This window comes from Nesoenas mayeri (genome assembly GCF_963082525.1).
Source record: "Nesoenas mayeri genome assembly, chromosome: 8".
Lineage (NCBI taxonomy): Eukaryota > Metazoa > Chordata > Aves > Columbiformes > Columbidae > Nesoenas > Nesoenas mayeri.
Genome location: NC_137554.1, coordinates 18,810,857 through 18,832,539, shown reverse-complemented (window position 1 = coordinate 18,832,539; position 21,683 = coordinate 18,810,857). Strand labels below are relative to the sequence as shown.

The following is a 21,683-nucleotide window of genomic DNA, read 5'->3' as shown; positions in this document are numbered from 1 at the left end:
ATATGGGATTGCCACCAGCTTGCTGGGTGACATCTAGAAAAAACAAGTGTTCCTACAACAGCTGAGACATAGCACTTTGAGTTGGAAAAAGAGAATTACCCATTTTATGAAAAAATTCTTACCACTTTTAGTCTCCTTTCTAAACAAACCCCATGAATATGGGGAGTAACCTCATTTACTCAATATATTTCAAGTAAATGCACTGATGTTTTGGGGTTGGTTTTGGTAGTTATGTGTTTTTAATTGCACAGTAGTCAAAACATCTGATTAGGTGTTTCTTCTAAGCTAGCAGTGTTGAAAATGACTGATAGATAAGTATCTTTTACAAGTACTTTTTCTTATTTGGAGTAGTATTTGTGAAGTAATAGGAAATATTTTGGACTAAATATAAAATAAAAACTTAAACAAGTATTTCAAGTAACTTTATGCAGCTAATTGCATAAATTTACTGCAAGTAAAAGATTAGACTAGTTACTAACAGATTGAATGAATGGTTTTAGTAGTGTTGCATCTTTGAAAGCAGGCCAGTTTAAAATCCAGTCCCTCGAATTAGGGTGTAAGTGAAAGGGAACTTTTCAGTAGAACTTAGGGAAAATGTAGCTCCCTGTATCTATTGACACTGGGTGGCTGTGCACCATGTTAAAGGTAGTCATCCGTTCTGGAGGATGTAATATGCTCCTAAATATTTGCCATATCTCTGTGCTAAAAAGATCTTGTTAGAAATAGAATATTCTAAGTGTTTGGTTATCTGCTGTAAAACTTGCACCAGTGAAATCAGCTTCACATCTGCTCCTTTAAGATTTTCACAGAGAGGGGAAACTGAAGTTAATGCAGAGAGCTGAAACTTTGTAGTGTGTTGACCTTTGTTTCTCCTGTTTTCTGTTTGGTTTTGTTATTATCTCACAGTAAGGGCCTTAGAAGAATGATGCTGCATATTCCTTTTCCCTACGCTGGATCTTTTATCTGCCCAGATAGTGGATTTTAGGGGACAGCATAACTAATTTGCCATAGCACAAATTTGTCCTGATTTTAGTCTTTAGTTACTAAGCTGATAATTTCCAATTTGATAACTGGACATACAAAGTGGCAATAATTACTGTAATGTTAAAAAAAAGAAACAGTAAGTGAGCTAAGGCGGAGTTGCTAAGCTTAAGCATTAGTTCAATGTACAATGAATAACCTCCCCTTTCACCAAAGAGGAGACACTAACTTTTTCAAATTAATAGTGTTGTTTGCATTGGAGGAACACTGACTAACAAAATAAAAATGGGGCTATAATTGTGCACTGCAGTGTACCAGTAAAAATGGAACAGGGACAAGTTAGTTAAGTTTATTCACAACATTAATTAAAAGAAAAGTCTAAATGCAGAGTGCAGCTGCAGACTGGGTTAATGCAGGTTTCCTGATGTCTGATAGAATTAACAGGCTTTCAGTTGGGCTGCCATTTCACTGTGACCCCATCGCAATTCTTAAGTAGTAGACTATTAGGCCTAAGACTACAATGTTCAGGCACTTTAGCATCAGAAAGAACAAAAGGACGTAATGGTTGGAAGCACAGCGGAGGTAAAACATTCTTGTGTAATGAAGTACTATAAGGAATGAACATTAAGGTCAACTTTCTTCATGGAAGGGATACAATCAAGAATGTGAAGAGGGCAGAAGGCACTCAAGATTTCTTAAAAATCACGCAATACATACATCAGCACTGTGTAATAAATTGGATAGACAGTAATAATTTTGCTGAGAAATAGAGTTTTATGTCAGGAGTTTAAGACCTGTAGCAAAGAGGAGGAGAATATGGGCTGCTTGTAGAATTAGGTGACAGACAAAATACGGGGGCTTACCTACTTTCCTTTGTGTTTAAAAAAGTGAAGTCTTAAAGTAGGTGTGAATCTGAAGTCCGCAGGGCCGGTCTAAGTGCCCACTATGTGGAGGCCACTAAAAGCTGGCGCTAAAATATCTTGCTGCTTAAAATCCCTCTTAAAACTGTTTGTTAAACATTAGGGGGGTTGTGTTGTTCTTTTTTGTTGTTGTTTAATTGGGGCCCATAAATGGGCATGGCTTTAAAAGGCTGTTCAATGAACAATATATTCTTGGCTTAAAAAGTACACCAGCAGTTTTGGAAATGTGTTTTAATAATGCCTCTGTCTGTAAAAACACTAAGGAAATCTCTGTTGCAAAATGTTCTGCACTCAACCACATACCTAACTGAAAGCCACCGTACCAGAAGTATTAGAATTGCTTCCTTTTATTTTGTTTCTTGTCTTACCGGTTTGCTTTGCCCTTCCCTTTCTCTGTTAATATTAGCTTTTTTTCTCCTTGCTCATCTCCTTGTCACCTTAAACCTGTACTTGAATCTCTTTTCACATATAAACTCTTGTCCATTCCTTTTTTTTTTTCCTCCCTCTGTTCTTCATTGAGCATGCTGGCTTAGCTAAATAACTGATACATGAACTGATATCATAGTATTTATCTTAATTTAAAAAAAAATATGGATAAATTGTTACATTTCTTTGATTATATAAATCTCTCACAAAACATTTAGTTTGCTGTATCTATCAGATCTTCGGTAAAACTTTGTGTAAAGATGAGTGACAGAAGTATACTTTGCTTCTCTAAAAAAATCCAACATCTGCTTGAGAGTGGCTTTATTTTTATAAAATAACCACTTAAAATAGGCTTTTCAAATTTAAAGCTTCTTTCTAGAGTTAGTTCAGGGGGTTGGAGCTTTCCATACTATTGAATATTATCTGACTACTGTAATATGCAGAATTAGGGAAACGTTTAAATTAATATTCTGGATAAACGAGCAGTTTCTTTGAAGTATTGTTTAGAGAAAATGTTCAAAGAATAGGATGTAGAAGTAAGCCAAAGCAAAGAATCATTTGTCTTGCTTGCGCTTTTAATCTTTTTTGTAAGCATTTAATTGGTTTTGAGGTTTATTTTGCTATTTACAATGTTTCATAGTGGACAAATATGCTGTAAGTAAGCTGTTTGTAATGACTATTGCTGCAGTGGTAGAAACTTCATCTTGCCATGATACAGTGTTGTGTACAACATTGCTGAGTAAGCGTTATGGGAAAGGGTAAAACACTAGGACAGTGGATTATGTATGTGTTGCTTTGAGAGCTAAAATTTAAGCTTAGCTAATGTCAGCAGAAGGTATGGTATCTTTCAATATGTGTGCTTATATTTGGATTTATAATTTTGATACTGTAAATTGTGGTTTCTTTAGGTATTTCTGCATTCTGAATTTAAGTTTAAATATATAGATTTGCATATATATGTGGTATGTTGAGAACTTTTATAAATGCTTCATTAACAAATAATGAACATAGAAAGCTGTTTTCCTAATGTTACCAGCTTCTTAGAGTTAAGCACAACTAGTTAAAAATGTCTTTTCTATTACATTCGCCTATAAAAGTGCAGTTCTACTCTTTAAACATAATTCTGTATAAAGCAGCAGCAGATGGGTGTGTTCAGAGCTCTGTCTGCTTAGTTAAATAACTTGATCTCTTATTTCCAGCTTCACCCACTCCTTAGGAGCGTGGTGGTTAAGCTGGATAAGCAGGTACGTCTTAAGTGTAAGTACAGAATCTTTTAGTGGATAATTTTTAACATTCACATCCCAGGGCAAGCATTATTTTAAGATAAACAGCTTTGTCCTGGAGACAACACTAAGTAAAATGTATGGAAAATTTTACTGAATATTTTTGAGTCCCCCTTTATTTTATTTTCCTAGAGTAGAACCACACTTTAACCACCATATCATGTTTAAATAACTTAAACATGACATGGCTTTGTGCCATCCAGTAATGAAGGCACTGTCTTGCTGCTACTTTCTATGAAATGATACGAAACTAATGAGAAACTATTTGGATGGGGAGCCTTAATATGATTAAAAATAAACAATTAACCCTTTGAGTGCCTTAAGACATAACTTCTTTTATAATCGGGCACTCACTTGGACCTGCAGGCATACATCATCTTTTCTCAACTATTGGAATAGAATATTGCCTTAAGTGACAGTGCCCTGGGATTTCTGAAACTTAGAACTCAAAGGGTTATTTTACACTACTGTTTTGGGACTTTTTTTTTTAACAGGGAACAAAATTTAAAAGGTCTTTGAAAAATTTCTTTGCATACTATTATTATTTTTACATGATGGATTTACCAGCTTTCAGGTGTAAGACTATTGTTAATCTGAGAAAACATAACTGGCCTAAGAATTCTACACAGAGAAAAAAATACCTGGTTACCACTGTATCTGCAAAATAAATTGTTTTATTAAGTATAAATTTAGTGAGAGATGCACATTTGTGTGTGTTTACCTTGACGAGCGTGTCCTTGTAAATGAAATTTTAATAAGGCAGTGATGAAACTAGCATAATACAGTAAACCGCAATAATAAAAATATAACAAGGTCAGTGTGTTGAACTCATTACACATGCTAAAGATGCACAGTGCAGGAAACTATACTAAAGACTTTCTACAAATGATGTGGTTTAAACTTATTTCAAACCCACATCACAAAAAAGCAGCTGTCAAATGTAAATGATACTCTTACAGCCCTAGTTATCTGGAATTGAATGGGATGCTTTTTTCCTCAAGGGGAAAAAAGTTGAGGTGCATGCCGTGCTGAAAGCAATGGCAATAACAAAAGTCTTATTCACAAGAAGAGAGTAAAAATTCATTTACTAATGTTTCTGTTCTAAACTGTGCACCTTTAGTAGTGTAATGGTCCCTTTTACTGAAGAATGTGATATAATTTTCTACCTGCATATGAACTTTCATGAAATAACCAAGAGTCTTGGCATTGCCTGTTCTGGCTTTGGGTGTACATTGTACTGAAACTATTGAATTTTAGACATTTCTTTTAGACATTTAACTGCAAGTTAAAATTACTAGTAAACTGCATTCTGACTGTAGGATTTAAGTACTAAATAAACTCTATGCATATTAGACCCATTTTACTTGGTTTTAAGTTTCAAAACAGTGTTGATCATAACGTAGTTTGTAGCTGCACAGTTCAGTGCCAGCGACCTGTCCAGCTTCCCTAGAAGGATATTCCTGAGTGACACAGTACAGACTGACACTTTGTAGTGCAGAGTAAAGACAAAAGCAATCGCCTGCCCCTCTCAAGCGGTGAAAATCTTCATTGCCTTTTCCGTAGCAAACAGACATACAATTTGGTAGCTATGTGATCACAGTGAAATGGAAGAGAGGCAGACAGACATACATACAGCAGTATCACCACAAACTTGTTTTGCTTCATACTTTCTTCAAGATTACTATTTGAGATTCAGATAAAAACTACACTTAAAGGCACCATTTAATTGAACTAACAATTTATTGTAACATTGGAACAAAGCTAGAAAGCAAACTGATTTGCAACAAAAAAAACTTAAGAGGATTTTACTTGTACAGTCAGTACTTCTCCAAAGCATAAGCAACAGGATGTAACAGCAATAAAATGACTTTACTGTCTCATGCTTAGAACCCCCAGAATTACAAGTTTTTTGTGGTAAAGCTGAGGCAAGGACACAAAGTAATTTCCTTAATCCCTGCAGTCTGTGTCCATACATCATCTACAATTCAGAAATCCATGGCTTGAAGTTGTTGAGTCCAACTGACATGGTAAATCTTTGATCTTTTAGCTTGTCTGAAATTCTGTTCATACAAAGGAAGACCAGGCTGAGCTAGATGGCTGTTTGGGACTTTCCTTTCACTTGACATTGATGAACTAAGGGAAGCAGTTTGCCTTCCTCATGGAGCCTTTTAGTATCTGTAGCACCTCCAACAAAAGTCCCATTGACAAAAACTCTTGGGACCTATGAAGATAATGAAGACTGCATTAGTTACTTCTGGGGAAGAAAAAAATGTAAGCAAGCACATATGGACTCTAGTATCCACACAATAGTTATGTTCTTATATATGCATATATGTTCTTATATATGCACACTTTACTTAATAGTACTGTACAACTCCTAAGCCTCCACAATATTTACAAAGATGGGAAACTATCTTTAATTTAGGCACTTGTGTCCCAAGTTTGCTTCATCTCAAAAAAAAAAAAAAAAAATTAAGACCTTGATATGGTCGCAATCCATGAGGAACATGTGTAATGTAAGTTCTTACTTTGCTTGTCACATGTAAGAAAATATACTTACTGTTCTGCCACCAGTCATCTGTTCAAGAATATCTTGGAACTGACTTCCATTTGTATTAATGTCCAGTTCTACAGCTGTATAATTTACATTCATGTCCTCAAAAAGTTTTTTTGCCATGTTGCAGTAGAGGCATGTTGTTTTAGAGAAAATCACCACACAGTTGTCTGAAATAATTTCCTGTATGTTCAAAAGAACACTCAAGTCAGTGAGCCTTGTTTTTAAGTCTGTATTTTAGCAGTATCAAACAGTCACAGAAACAGACACAGAAGTTAAAAATCTGATATTATGGTAACAAATACAGGAAAATCACTCTCTGTAAAAGGCTTTCTGGGGTATTTTTAACAGGGACAACTGAAGGGTTCCCAGCCATGCTACAGCAACAGCTGGTTACTTCTGAAGAATCTTCCAAAACACTGTGCTTTATTCTCAGTTTTTTAAGGTAAAGTGAAGAGCTGGTTTGGCCTCTAAATTCTCCCAACTTCTAATCTAGAGCCACAAGAATCTTAAGGTGAGGGATGAGCTGCCTTTCTTTAAGACAAGGAGAACAGTGACTTCCATCAAGGTATCTGTCAAAAAGATATCATGACCTGTAGGGGGGGTGCCAAACACAGCCACCTCACATTTGCTCTGAAGACCTTTATGGTGGCCCAGCAGCTCTTTCAGGGATGTGTCCCGTACTTTCACAGCAGAATAAACATTGCTTCCCACCTGCCTACCCAGAAAGTCAGGCTCTCGACTGCGACACGCAGAGCTATTTACAGAATTTCTTTTTATAAATCATAGGGGCTTTTAAGTACCTCTGGCTTCTAGAAATAATGAAAATAAGTAAGAATTGCATAAATAATGTTACCTTTATTTGATTTGCAGCAGTGTCATTAGACAATCCTACAGTGGACACACTATCCTCCATTCTAAAACTAAAAAGAAATTAAGGTCAGATATTCTGGTTTTCAAACAAATGACACATTTTATAGTTCACAAATTAAATGTTGGCTTCGTACTGTTTTGTTTACACATTAAATGCAGCACCGCAGGTGCAGCACCTACAGCCGGTTAAAATACCGACTGTAACCAGAAAGGCTGCCTTTGTAAGAGCAATACTTCACTTTTCCCAAGGACAACGCAGTTGCCAGCGCGTACCAGCCTCAGCCCCGGCTCTCGCAGCCGGGACCACGCGCGCTCCCACGACAGCAGCAGCTCCCGCTGCCCCGAGCCCTGCGCCGCCGCCTGCCAGCCGGGCCCCCCCCCCCCCAGCCCCGAGCGGCCCCGGCACCTGCCGTTCCGCTCCCTGTAGGACCGCTGCTCCCAAGAGGTGCGTCCGAAGGGCCCGCAGGCCGCCCGCAAGCCCCAGGCCCTCGGCCACACGTCCCGCCGGAGCGCTCCCAGCCAGCGCCGCAGCCCCACCGCCCCGCGCAGCGCCCCCTGCAGGGCCATGGCCGCCAAGAGGAAGGGGCGGGGCTTCTCCGCAGTCCTCACGGCGGTCCGGCCGCGCTAGCAGGTCCTCCCGTAGCCCCTCCCAAGGGGAGCGCGGGGCTGCCCGCCGCGCTGCCGGTGTCCTGAGGCAGCCCCGCCCCGCCCGGGGAGGTGGGTCCCGCCGGCGGTGGAGTTGCTGGAGGCGGCCGCGGCACGAAGCGGCGGAGAGAGTGGGGCAGCGGCAGCTACGCGGTGCGGCGGTACGGGGCGAGCGGCTCCCGCTCTGCGGAGCAGGCCCTCGAGTTACCTGCAGCCTTGGCTCCGCTACTTGTGAGGACACCGGCGGTGACGGGCTTGTTGTGAGGAAAAGCCGTTCTGGAATCGCCACGTAGGGACAGTGAAGGCGCTCCCAAGCGCCCCTGTCAGCGGGTTGGCGGTCAGGAGAAGGGGCAGAGACGGGGCGGCTTTCCTGGAGGCTCCAGAGCTGCTGCGGGGTGGGAGGTGGCGTTGCGGTTATTCAAACAGTCATAAGCTTCCCTGTGAAACAGGAGCGTTCCCAGACAACAAGCGATGCCCTGGGACCCGGGAAGTTCCGCTCGCGGTGCCACTAATCCTGTAAATGTGGACTGTTGCTAGTGACTCCTGGAAAATTCATTCACTCTTCCTGAAGACTTAACAGATTTGGAGGCTGTACTTCAGGTGGGATGTTGTTTTGTTTCCCAGACTGTCTATTAAGGGCTGTTTGGCAATGTTCTCTTGCTTTGCCTCCACATAACTTGCTATGGAGCCTGGATTGCTGTTCAAATGTGTATGGCCTTGGCACAGCAAACCTACAGAACATCCCCTGAGCCTCTCCACTGGTATCTAGGCAGTATTTCAGTGCTGTAAAAACTTCTCTGCCTTTCTCTTTGTTGAGAGGATGAGTTTTGTGAGGTTCTGCTCTGGATTGCTCTTCAGCAGTCAGTCCCGTGTTTTAAAAAACAGTGCAAGGATATCAACTAACAAGTACCGGTTTTGTTTTGTTCACTTATATGTAAAAATGAATGTTATGTATTCAGATATGGCGTATCTTGCTCCTCATATATTATAAGACTTGAATGATCTTTCTTGATGTTCTTAGTCTTAACGAACTTACCTGTGGTGTAAAATTGCCAAACTTTGTTTTGCAACTTTATTTTCATTTTATGTATAATATCAGCATAACTTGTAAGACTACAGCTCTGTTAAATGCAGCTGAAACATTGTATCTATGTGATATACTTTCATCTTACTAAATAGTAACATGCTTTGTCGTTTCAGGTGATGATTTTCTAGCTTCATCACTTGTGATAAAACTGATAAACGCTCAGGTATCTAATGCTGTGTGAAAGTAGTTTGTCTAATGTCTCTTATAAAATCCTGATTTAGTGATAACCGTTAATAATCTCACTATGATTCCCAAAGCAAATTGTGAGAACCAGTTTGTAAACTGCGATTTAAAACTTTGAATGGAGGCATCCTTAAATGAAAGAGTAAAACAGAACTACATTTTCTTGAAACACGAAAATTAATTTGTAGCTGATTATGTCATGCATCATTCATGATTGCTGAACAACAGACCACAGCATAGCTAAAACAAATGTTTTTTTTAATGTCACTGACTCACTGTAACATAATGATTTTGTCTCTTGCTGAAGTAAGTATTATTTGCAGCCCAGCAGGTGTACGGGATGTATTTCTTAAGAGGCAACTGATTTGGTGGTGCAGGGGGGTCTTTGAATGAGACGTAGAAATGGGACTTGGCCCACTGAAAGGCTTTCAAGTTCCATTCCATTTTTTCATTAGCTGTAGCTCCAGTAATTACTCCAAATCCAGTCTGAGAAATGATATTCTGTTTATTCATTATGGTTTTGCCTCCTAAGTACATGTAATGGACGCACCCCAAAGTTAGTTTTAGGCGGACAACAACAACAAGGACAAAACAAACTTCTATTTTGATCAAAAAAGGTGCAGCAAATTAACCAATAAGAGGCGGGGTTTATAAAATCAGTTAGCACTCCGGTAACATAAATACAGGTTCGAATATCAGTTGAGGAAATTATTGGAGTGCAGCAAATAGGAATATTGGAGATCCACAGTGTGCATACACGTGGCTCAGGAAAAACAATGCCAGAGCTGTCCATGACCCCAGGAAAATACACTTGCCTCTTCGGCAAGGAATCTTTTAATACACTCGCTTATCTGGCGAGGAATTATTATGTTATCACTCACCCACACGCGGAGATGAGGCAGTCCCATTTTTCGGGAGGTTACCTAAGCGTCCTGGTCCAAGGGGATGGTCACTCTTGGATGCATTTTGGCCTGGTGCTCCTAGAGGACACAAAAAGGGCAGCCTCGATGGGATCCCTGTTTTTATAGTCTTGTCAGATCTGGCTGTGGGCATTCCAGAAGCTTCTTGGCTTCTCTGCACCCCCACTCTGGCTGTGGGCACCCTGAAACTTCTCAGCAACCCCCCCACACTCTGGCTGTGGGTGCCCAGAAAGTTCCAGACCCTTTGGCACCTCTTCCCCTCTCCTAGCTAACTTACAGAGGGTTAAACAAAAAGGAACTATTAGCTGCTCCATTGCAGGAGAGGGGGGGGGAGTGTTGGGGAAGAGGGGGAGGTGTACATTCACCTTGCATATCGAAGGAGAGGGGGGAGGGAAAAAGGGGGGTGTGCAACTGCCACAGTACATAAACATTACTCTATACCACTTGAAAAATAAATATTGAAAGTAATTTGTGTAATTTAGCATGTTACTAGGTGTTGCAGTATATTTGTGTACTAGACCAATTCGATACCATATGTGAAATGTTATAATTGTGATATTCAGCATGTTGTCCAGATGTGTCATCACTTCCAACCTAAACTATTCTATGATTCCGTGATCCTGGAACAGGAAATTATATACGCTGTTGACTTTTAGTCTGTTTTGTCAGTTTCGGATCATAGTACTAACAGGAAGAAAAATGATGCAGTTTTGTCTTTTGCAGATTTAAAATGGGATAATGTTCCCTGCCAGTGTTGGAAAGTGTTAAGAAAATTCTGCGCAGCATCACAGATCAGAGAAGTCATCACGAGAGCTTGCTTTCGGGCCCAGAATGCTCCTCAGGGGCCGCAGCCCGGGTTCTGCTGTGAAGGGCCACATGGCCAGTGTTTGTGTGCTGGAGCAGCAGCAATTAACCCGGCGCAGAGGGGCCGCCTGTGCCTGCTGCCGCTGCCGGGCTGCTCCGCTGCGCACGGCTGTTCAGGAGCTCTGCAAGGTAGAGCCGTCCCTCCCCAGTCGTGTTAATTACTTCTGTATTTTTCAGATGCAGAAGCAATAAATATTTTTGTAATTACTTTTTTGGTGATTGAGAAAGCACAGATTTTTTTGTTTCCTCTTTTTTTGTTTTTCTTTTTGCCTTCCATAAGATTTTCTTTCTGCTCCGCGGGGCGCAGAGCTTCTGTGCCGCTGTCTTGAGGCGTTTCTGTGGCGAGCTGTGCGGGGCCGGGAGGGGCGGGGCCATGAGGGGTGTGGCCTCTCCACTTCGCGGCTGTTGCCGTCCCGCCGCCCGCGGAAGTGCCTGTGCCCGGCGGAAACCCCACACCGGCGCGGAACGGTTCGCAGCGGCTTCGGGAGCGTGTCGCTGGCGGGGCTCGTGCCCCCTCCCCACCGCCCGGAGCCATGGCCGTGGCAGCCGGCACTATCCTTGCCTGTCCCTACACGCCGGGGGAGGAGCCTCCGGAACGGCGGGGGCGGGGCTCGCCCCGCCCAGCCGGGTGCCACCCTGAGGGCGGGGCTGCGTCGCTCCATGGCAACGGGTTCTGCGTCGCCCTCTGGAGGCGGTGGCGGCGGCAGCAGCAGCGGCTCTGCTCAGGCGTTCGTGGCGGGCAGCCCGCGGCCTCGCGACTGGCGGAGGGGTCCTCGCGCGGCTGTTAGAGGGGCCGGGCCGGAGCGGAGCGGCGGAGGCCGGCGGCTCCGGAGCGAAGATGGCGGACGTGCTGAGCGTGCTGCGGCAGTACAACACACAGAAGAAGGAGATCGTGGTGAAGGGCGACGAGGTGATCTTCGGGGAGTTCTCCTGGCCCAAGAACGTCAAGACCAACTATGTCATCTGGGGGTGAGCGGCGGGGCCGGGGCGGGCGGCGGGCGGCCGCTCTCCCGGGGAAGGGACGGGCGGGGGGCGGAGGGAGAAGTTGCCCCGAAGTTGCGGGGCAGCGCCCGGGGAGCGGGAAGTGGGGTCCCGCCGCCCTTCGCATCCCGCTGCGCTGTAGGGAGCGAGGCGGGTGGGGGCGGGCGGCCTGGCTGCCGCCTCCCGGCGGGCCCCCATGGGAGCGCCCCGGGGCCGGGCGCCTCCGCTCCGCCCGGGCGCGGGGTCTCGGTGTAGGAGCCGTCCCAGCGGCCCGCGGCCGGTTGGGCGATGCCTGCCCCCCGTGCTTCTGGCAGTCCGGTCAGGTCGGGAGGTCTCGCCAGTCCCTTCGGGAAGGTTTCTAGGACCCCACCCGGCCACCGGTTGGAGCCCCTGCCCTGGACCGGCAGAGCAGCGGGGCCGGGGCGACGCTTTTCCTCGGCCTGTCCGTGTGACTGGCGGGGCTGGAGAGTCGCAGCGGGGCCGGGTCCTGCAGGCTTCTGGGATGAAATGGCAGGAGGCAGCTTCTCAAGCGTTCTGAGGCTTGTGCGAAGAACAGGTGTTAGGTACTGTCTCCGTTTACCTGGGCTGCTTCTCTCTTGCTGGGCTTTGTCCTGGTGCAGGGAGGTCAGAGAGGGCCGCCCGCCAGTCAGCCCTGTGGAGCTGTGCTGATGCTTTGCTGCTCCTCAGCCTGCTCTGGGCTGAGGCCTCTTCCTGGGCTGGACCTAATGCAGGCTGATTCTTAGTTGTTCTTATCGTGAGAGAGGCAGAGATAGTGCTTCTGTGGCTTAAATGGTTATATTGGGTAAAATGCTTATTTTTAGGAAACTTCTAGGAAATGAGGTTTCGTACCTGTTGAATTTTCTAGTATGGTAGGTATTGCTTGCAATGCAAGGCAGTTCTTAATTCTCCTTTCATCTGAATATAGTAGCTGCATGCTTTTCATGTCCTAACTAGAAGGACTTCAGTGAATCTCTTTTAAACCCATGAGAAAATAATGCATATTGTTAAATACCAGATAGTGAATGTTTCAGGTACTGATCAGAAAGCATATAGTATCCTGGGAGGCTTTGTGGAAAAACAGAAGAACCTGCAGATTTCTCGAAAAGCCTTTGTAGTTCAGTGTATGACCAGGGACATTTTTGCTTTAGTTTTCATGATTATGATATTCATATTGATATTGATCCAATATCCTGACTAATAATTTGAGAGAGAAAGGAAATAAATCTATTGGTTTATGTGAACTTCTAGATAGATTTTTTTTTTTTTCAACCCATTTGACTTTGCACTTTTGTGTAAAACTGGAAGTGCTATTTCATTGCCCATTTCAAGCTTTCAGAAACTCATCTGGGATTTAGATACGCTTCCTGGCTGAGTAGGGGATACTGGTAGCTAGACTGAAGGGGAAGAAAAATATTTGCATAAGCAGTTAAGTTTTAAAGTTCTTGAAAAGTCTTGGTTCTGTTTTTGTTTAGCAACTGTGTAGACAATTGTGGTGGTTTCCTTGCTGCAGATTGCTTTTCACAAGCAGTAACAAGTTAACAGGCAAGGTTCATTGCTCTTCTGTAGGCAACAGAGAAACCAATATGACCACCTGCCTCTACTGCTGCTTAGGAGAGCTTGAGGTAGGCCTGGAAATTGTCAAAAAAAGACAAAAAGCTGGAGAGAAAAACTTTATTCTGTATATTCAGGCAGCTTTATCTTCCTGGTCAAGAAGGAACTGTGTGTGCAGAGGATACTTTGAACAGAACAGCAGCAGTAACCTCATCATAGCTGTTTGTGTCCTTACCTCTTGTGATTGATGTATTTTGGGGTTTCTTGTTTTCGTTTTGAAGTTGAAGTAAGTTAATAAATCTTGGTTTAGACCAGTGGCTTCTGAACTTTTGGTAGGATCAGACTGCTATCAGTTCACAACAATTCTGGTGAACCACCATGAAACTATGTATGTTTAATCTTTAAACTGAAGACACTGTAAAAATAAGACCAGTTCTGCAAGCCGTGCTCAGTAGCTTTGACACCACAGTTTAGGAGCTGTTAATTTATGTCATTGCCAGACTTATGCAGGGACTTATGAAGAATGGTCTCAAAAACTTTTACGGTTCAAAACTTTTTAAATGTTTAGGTCACTTGTCAGGATCCAAACTATGCTTGCAGTGAGCAGTTGCTTGTGGCTTAGTTTTTCATGAAGCAAATCTTGATTTCTGTTTTAGGAGTCCACAGCACGGTTGCTGTAATTGCGTCTCTACTGCCAGTCTGGAGAGAGTAATGCAAGTCAGAACGGCAGCGGTGGCATTTTGTCCCTGCTAGAATTAGAATTAGTCTTGCTAGATATTTAACACTGTGGCTCCTTGAGTAGCTCAGCTGGCAGAAGTCGGTGGTGCTGCCTGCACCGCCTTCGTTCTGTGCTGGCACAAGTGTCAGCCCAACGGTGAATTGTGCTGAGGAACTGAGCCAGGTTAATAGTAATTTGGAGCAGAAGAAAAAAAAGGCAGAACAGAAATTAATTTTAATCCAGGTAACTTTCCAGATAATAATTTTATGAATACCCCTGCTGGCACATGAAGAGGCCTAGATGGTCTAAGATTTGGTATTGTGTTTTGAGCTAATGGCTCATCTATGGCCCCAGAAGAGTGATTATAGAATCTGTTTCAAAACTGAAGGAATCAATCAGAGAAGCTGATTTGCTTTGTTTACCCAGCAGAAGGTCTTGTATGCACAGCTGAGAAGTTTGTAAACAGTGAGCAGCTGGTCATGAGTATTGCAATTCTTGTGATACTCCGCATGCCTAGTCTTGTGCTTTTAAAGATTATTGCTTTCTTTTCCTGATGAGACACAAGCCTTTAGAACCTCTATAAAAATTCATGTTTTGAAGCATGAAAGAGGAAATAAAGTACTTAAAGATGAATAAACTCCTGGCACCCACAGGTTGAGGGTGAGTAGATGAGCTAGAAGTAAATTTCTGGTGTTAAAAACAAGCAGGTGAAACTTTGTCTTACATTATGTAAAGATTTTCTACAGTTTTTAAGCTGGAGTTTTATCTTATGAAGAGATACAACTCTTAATAACCATTAAAACAAAAATATAAGGACTGGGATTTTTGAGGTCTGAATCTTAACTTTTTTTTTTTTTTTCCCTTAAGTAATTGATGCCATTACTAAATGTAGAAAATAATTAACTTCTTTTGCTATGTTGGATGTTTGTGAATTGCGTGAACTAAGCTACCTTCGGATCACCTTGCTTTGAGTTTGTTTATTGAGAAGGTTCCTTCTGTCTGGAAAATTTGAAAGGAACACAGTCTGATGATGCTGAAATGTTAGTTTAGACTTACATTTTCTCCTTATGTACAACTGCTTGTTCATCTGATGCTTTTCCTTTAATGTGCAATATCTTGTCCTCCTAATAAAACATATGCTTACAGCTGTGATGAGCAGGGGGATTTCTTGTGTGTATAGTTTAAGTGATGAAGTGCCAGCTGTGCTCTGCTGAGCTTTGGCAGTGCCTGTGGTTCTGTAATACTGTATTTTTCAAGTTAATAGATAACTGTTCAGTTCTTGTTTTCTAAATTATGCCATTAGTTGCTAAATAGTTTAAATAAAAACTTGAATAAATGACCAGCCGGACTTGTAGCGTAATGTTCAGTGGATATGCTTCAAAAAGAGTTATTCTGAAGTGAGATAATCCAAACTGTTCATTTTTAAATGAAGTGACAGCTGTATCAGTTGACATAGACTTCAGAGCCAAGTCTATGTGGAGGAAGCTTTTGTTTCTGCCAGTGCTCTGAGTAAGTTTAGATACCACGTTATCAAAGATAGCAGTGAAACAGTGACATAAGCAAACAATTCCTTGCTGAGGAATTAAGTTCTGCTGGCTGTAATTGTGAAGCCAACTTTTGGCTTCTTGGCAGTTGAAGGATACCGCAGATCTTCCCTTTCCTCTTCAGCAATGAAATGTCCACCCCCCCCCGGCCCCATGCAGACAAGTGTTTGGAAGGAAAGGACAGTGATAGAAAGATCCCTTATTCTACGCTTCTCCCAGTATTTTGAATCACTTTTCTCTGCGTGAGTAAAGGTATATTGGTTTTCTTGGGCATCATTATGAAAGCAGTGGTTTCAACCTTACTGCTAGTAATGAGTTCTGAACAGGGTCATGTGCACTCTTGATCTAGATAATTTCAGAGAAGTAATTGCAAGGAAAGCAGTAGTGGTATTATATCCACAGTATGAAGAAAACACACTTCTGTTGCTTTTAGTAGATGATTATGTAGCTCTTTCAGGTTAAAGAAAGTTGTGGTTGAGTATTTTTTTTTCCTCTTCCTTCCCGCGGTGAGGCCGGCAGTTCCACAGTGGACATGCTGATGGTGAACCATGAGTAAAGCCACTGTACTTGGAGGGAAAACTCCTTATGTCTTTAATGAAGTTATTTCTTCCTGAAATCTCTGCTTTGAGGAAAATTCTATGCCATTCTTAAATTTTACAGTTTTGGCCTTGTTTTCTGGTGGGTCATCTTCCTTAGGCTGTGAGGTGAGCTGGCTGATTGGGGATGGGGACTGGGCAGTGTTGGAAGCCTCATCCTGCTGGAGCTGGAGTCTGGTGGGTCCCAGCTCTGGGCACTGGAGTCCCTGGGCCTGCTGGGAGCTCTGGAGCTGCAGGAAAGGTCTGTTTCTCAGAGCAGCTGAAGTATTTAGGGGGTAGGTTTTGCTTTGGAACTGGGGCAGGCACTACAAAATGTAGTGACAGCATGAAGGGGTGACGGTGTGTATGAGGAGGGAATTATGTTTGGTGCACGTGGAGCCAAGCTGAAGCTGTGGTTTTTGTTGTTTTTGTTTTGTTGCCCTATTTTGAGGGATTGTTATTTTTTCAAATTGTTACACAGAACAGATTCATCTTCAGACTTAAGACATCTCTTTCAAACAAGCTGTTTTAAAGCAGAGATTGAACTTGGTGCTGTCATGTTGCTGTATGGGAATTCATTGTGATTTTGTAGTCTGTTTTGGTTTCGCTAGTTTCACGTGCAATTAGTTTCTAATCATTCCTTACTTTGACCTTTTGGCAGCATTTTGAACCTTTTGCTCTGTAGGCTTCATGGAATTTGTGTATTCAGGGTTTTCTACTGTGCTTTCTCAAGTGGTGAAAATTCTGTCTCATTACGCATATATACTATCTTTTTAATTTGTGGTTCAGATATGTTCCTCTGACTGTCCCAGATAAGAGAGACAGTTCCTTTGATAATCAGAATAAATATATTTGAGATGTGGGAGAACGCATTCTTATGGTTTCCCAAGTCTTGCTTATTTTATATTTTATAACCCATCCAGCTCTTATTTTGGATTATTTTGGGCATTCCGTGAAGAGTCTGCAAGAATATATATCCCTCACTTGTGTTTGTTAACGCAATTGATAGTGCACTAGTTCAGCAATAACCTGATAACAATATTACTGCTTGCTTTTTTTGAACTGCCTTCTGGAAAGAAAAGAGAGCTTTGCACAAAAAGTGTGTGCATGAGACAGAGGTGGAGAAGTTATTTGTTAAAATCTTTGTTTCCTGACTTTACAGGACAGGGAAAGAGGGCCAACCCAGGGAATACTACACTTTGGATTCTATCTTGTTCCTGCTCAATAATGTGCACCTTTCACATCCTGTTTATGTCCGCCGTGCTGCAGTAAGTAGACCATATACGATTTTATTTTGTCTTGTTTGTGATACGTAATATGTGCACAGTTATTTTCAGGGAATGGTAGTAGCATTTAAGTGTATGAATTTGGCTAGTGTAAGGGAAGAAGACATGCAACAAAGTGCGTGTGTTTAAAAAAGAACACCTCTATACAAGGATCAAATGACAATCCCTGTCAAGGTGAAATATTTTTCCTCACAATTCACTTCCTAAGAGATTATCCCTTCAAGCCACCAGCTTGCATGTACCACAAGAGCCTGTCACACAAATATTACCAGTAATGGCAGGATTTCTCTTGACATTCTATGGTCACAGTTGTTTCCAGCACTAACTATTTCAAAAGTACTTTTGTCCATCTGTTCTCTGTTGTGTGATCCCAATCTAGATGATCATTTAGTGCATGAGACTGCAAGAATCTATGAAACAGCAAAGTATGGTGGAATTGCTTTGGAGTGTACACAGAAGTATACAATCGAATTCAAGAAATTGTTGGATAAGCTTTGCAAATAAAGATGGGGAACTCTGAATGAGAAAGTACTTTTGATTTCCATTTGACTGTGTTCTGTGAGCCCACATGTCATCTTCCCCTGCGCTACAAGCTTATCTGATACAGCAGTATTGTGTGTTGTGCATGCTTGGAACAAGAAAATTGAAATACTCTATTTCTGCATACCAATATTCACTCCTGGCAGAGAATTGTGCTAGTTCTTGCTGTTATTTGCATGTTTGAAGTGAAGGAGGAAAAAGGCTGTCTCCACTCTTTCAGTTTTATAGCAGACATGTTTCATTTTGTGTAGTTGAACTGAACATCCTCTAGGAAATAATTTTATTTTTTTAGCTTGATAGTTATGCTTTCTTGGGAGGCAGGACATGTGTTCCTGTCTTTGTGTGAATGAGGAGGCCTTCTGAAGGGATAACAGTTTCACGTCAAGTCTGCTGTCTTTTCAGACTGAGAACATTCCTGTGGTAAGAAGACCCGATAGGAAAGACTTGCTCGCATACCTAAATGGGGAAACATGTGAGTGATGCTTACTTTGAACTTGGACATATAGTGCGCTTTACTGCTGCATGTTTGTGAGACAAGTGAGGAGTAGGAGGGGAAGGATGGCTAATGATGGTCACTTTGCAGAGTAACTGAACATGTTCAAACTTCTCAAAGAAGTTTAGCATTTAAAAAAAAAATTTGTTCAGAACTTAACTATTTTTGTGGCACTTAGATAGGAGCTGCATTCCTACATGCTTGTTTAGAAGTGAGCTACTTTATTATTATCAACATCCTTCAGTTAACAGTTATATGCTGGCATGCCTAACATTAATATTTTTTTCCTTCTTTAGACCGTGGGAAAGTTTCAATAGTGTATTGATCTTGATGCAACAAGTGTGTGGGATAAAATCTTCAGTATAGTAAACTATATCAAATCACTCACTGCTTTGTCAGTCTGGCAGATTTGCCTGGCATTCCATCATCTTAAATTTTTGTTAGCAATAATCAGAGAAAAGGGGTTTCTCTGAGAGAAAGATAAATGTGGCTTACTTTTCTAAGTTGCTCTGTTTTGTAGGTGGTCTTAGAATTTTAAATATGCTGGAATATGAGTTTATTTCTCTAATGTGAGCAGTAAATAATTTTTTAAATTTATATTTCGAAGGGACCAGCAGCTTGTCTTTACTCCAGAAACTAGATAAACTAGTAGATCTTGATTCCGGGTTATAAAGTAATTATCTTTGTGACTATTTTCTTTTATGTGGTATATACAGATCATGGAATCACTGACTAATTTACGTTGGAAGGGACTGCAGGATGTCGTCTGGTTCAATCTCCTTTTCGAATAAGGGCCAAATGACCCTGAGTAACCTGATCTGTAATAACTTCATATTCAGTCAGGTTCTGAATATCTCCAGTTCCAGCGTTTGACCACCTTTGCTACCTAATGTCTAGTTAGAATTTCTGTTGTTGCAGTTTGTGTTGTTCTTCTTCCTTTTATACTGAAATACATTTGCAAATCTTTTGTATTTAAATGAAATGTTGTGTTTGATTACAGCAACCTCATCAAGTATAGACAGAAGTGCTCCACTTGAAATTGGTCTTCAGCGATCCACTCAAGGTACAGTTAAAAATAACTTTGAGGTTTATTGTATGAAAATCTACTACGATCTTGCATTTTTAATGTCCTCTTTTTCTTGTAGTTAAAAGAGCAGCAGATGAAATATTAGCAGAAGCAAAGAAACCAAGAATAGAGGTAATGACAGCAACTGTCATCAGTACCAATTGGGGGTGGTGGTGGTAAATTACAGTATTTATCTGTTTTTGTAGCAATTCAGTTGTGCTACCTATCCTCTGGCTACTCATACTACTTCTATTAGTGTGGACATGAGCTTGGAAGGAGTTGGAATTTAAGCCTCTGATTTAAACTTGGGATTTTAGTTGCTAGATGTATGTTGTATTATGAAAGGGGAAAGCTTCACCACATAAGTGCCTGTTGCGTTATAGCCTGTCTGCTATGAGCTATGGGGTTGTAATAAAAGTGCTGTTGAATGACTGGTCATGTTTATTTGCCATCCATCAGTTGGCATTATAACTTCACTGACAGAGACAAGACTGGCATTTGATACTTGTCTGTTTTGCCTGCTGTTTTAGTCTCTTCATAGCAGTACATGAAACTGTCCCTGTGATTAATTACCTAAAACACAGCATCAGAAAATAGTAATTTAACAGTGTAATTTCCCAAGTACCTCTTGAATAAAAGCAATGTGTCTAGTTATTATGCACATTGTATTGTTTAACTCTGCCTGGTTTTAAAAACTGACTTAGTATTTTTCTTGATTTTTTTTTTTTTTTTTTTAACTGTGTTCATCCAGTTGTTGTCTTCTCTGTGAGTTATAAATCTGGCTGTATACATTTTTGTGGTACTGAGGCTTTAGATTTCCTCTCAGAAGAAGCTGTCTAATTACATGAATTGAACATTGTGCTTAGCTGTAACTGCATAAGAATAATTAAAACTTTATGAATTCTTAACGGTACATAATTGCTGTCAGATGACCTGTTGGTGATCTATAGATTTTTGTTCTACATTACCCGATGTGGTTGTGATGCCACTATATTTTGAAACTGTAGATCTTCACCATCATAATTTGGAGAATCGAGATTACTGTGTGTGAGCCTAATGAGCTTATGGCCATCTTTGTTTCCTTGCTGCTCTGGCAGCTCTGAGTCTATAAAGTCTATTCAAAGTTATTTAGAGATCATCTCAGTGTAGAGATTCCAGGTCTCTCCTGATATATGGGCTTGATTGGTTTTGCTGTGTTTCAGCCATTCCAAACAGCCTTTAGTAATACGACAGGCTTGAGGCTGAGTGAAGTTTTAGGGGAAATAAGACAGATGGAACACAAGTGTAAGAAGCTGAAAAGATGGCATTAAATTACATCTCTCTACTGCTTCCTCAAATTACATGTCTGTCTCATACCTGGCTTGAGCAACTAGAGGCTTCCTTACTCTTGGCTTGTTTTTTGTATTTACTAGGAATACCATTTATAACAGTTCTGTGTCAGGATATAGCAGTTCTGAGCATTTCTTTAAAAATGTCACTGATTACGTTGAATGTCTGAAATTTATCTTAGATATGTGTGTATATGTCTTAATCTACCTGAATGTGTGCATTGTTTGCCAGCTTTAACTTATCTGATTTTTCTATTGTTGTCAATGGTTGTCTGAGTAAGGGTTCTTAAGAGGGAATGGTAGTTTCTTTTCATTATTGTAATTATACTTTGTGACTCTTGAAAGGAAATTTCCAATAGCTATACAGTTAATGCTAGTGTGCAGATCAAAAATACTTGGAAGTGAAGGTTGTCCTTGCAAATGTAAAAAAAAAAAAAAAAAAAAAAAAAAATTCTGAATAGCTTTAGTTCTAGTTGCTTTTTAAATTTCTTTTAAAGAGAATGCACAAAAATGAAACCTTACAATTAAACGTTACTGTTACTGCTAGGATGAAGAGTGTGTGCGCCTTGACAAGGAGCGGTTGGCAGCTCGACTGGAAGGACATAAAGAAGGTATCGTGCAAACGGAGCAGATCAGGTAGGAATACTTATGGATAACAATTAGCAGGCTGATAATGATTCTTGTACTATTGAAGGCAGTTAGTTTTACTTCTGTCCAACAGCTCCCAGTGGAAGTCTCCTTCTCTTAGGTGCTATCATCAGTAATGCCTGAGGAGGCAGAACTTTGTGCCTGGTCAGACTCCTGTTCTTGAGTGGAAGTTCAGATGTCATGGCATGAGATTTGCTTTGTCTTCAGAAGTGAGCAA

At 41.4% G+C, this 21,683-nt stretch overlaps 2 protein-coding genes across 5 annotated transcripts in view; one reads left to right on the top strand and one right to left on the bottom strand.

Annotated features, from left to right (window-relative positions):
• Window positions 1-74: 74 nt before the first annotated feature.
• GLRX2 (glutaredoxin 2) lies at window positions 75-8,097 on the bottom strand (the record flags this gene model as incomplete). Its single annotated transcript, XM_080349070.1, has 4 exons — window positions 75-5,831; window positions 6,171-6,347; window positions 7,021-7,087; window positions 7,448-8,097. Coding segments are annotated over 4 exons (1,026 nt in total), but the record flags the coding sequence as incomplete, so codon positions are not given.
• Window positions 7,772-21,683, top strand: part of CDC73 (cell division cycle 73) — a 107,359-nt gene continuing 93,447 nt past the window's right edge. The window contains exons 1-9 of one of the 4 annotated variants that reach the window (XM_080349280.1): window positions 7,772-7,913; window positions 8,132-8,282; window positions 8,883-8,932; window positions 10,596-11,705; window positions 17,268-17,373; window positions 18,334-18,403; window positions 19,425-19,487; window positions 19,570-19,622; window positions 21,366-21,454. In XM_080349280.1, the coding sequence (XP_080205406.1) occupies window positions 11,575-11,705; window positions 17,268-17,373; window positions 18,334-18,403; window positions 19,425-19,487; window positions 19,570-19,622; window positions 21,366-21,454 (512 nt within the window). In that variant the 5' untranslated portion in view covers window positions 7,772-7,913; window positions 8,132-8,282; window positions 8,883-8,932; window positions 10,596-11,574. Of the gene's footprint in view, window positions 8,283-8,882; window positions 8,933-10,595; window positions 11,706-17,267; window positions 17,374-18,333; window positions 18,404-19,424; window positions 19,488-19,569; window positions 19,623-21,365; window positions 21,455-21,683 lie in introns of all 4 variants that reach the window. The other 3 variants (XM_080349283.1, XM_080349282.1, XM_080349281.1) reach the window with 3 other exon arrangements.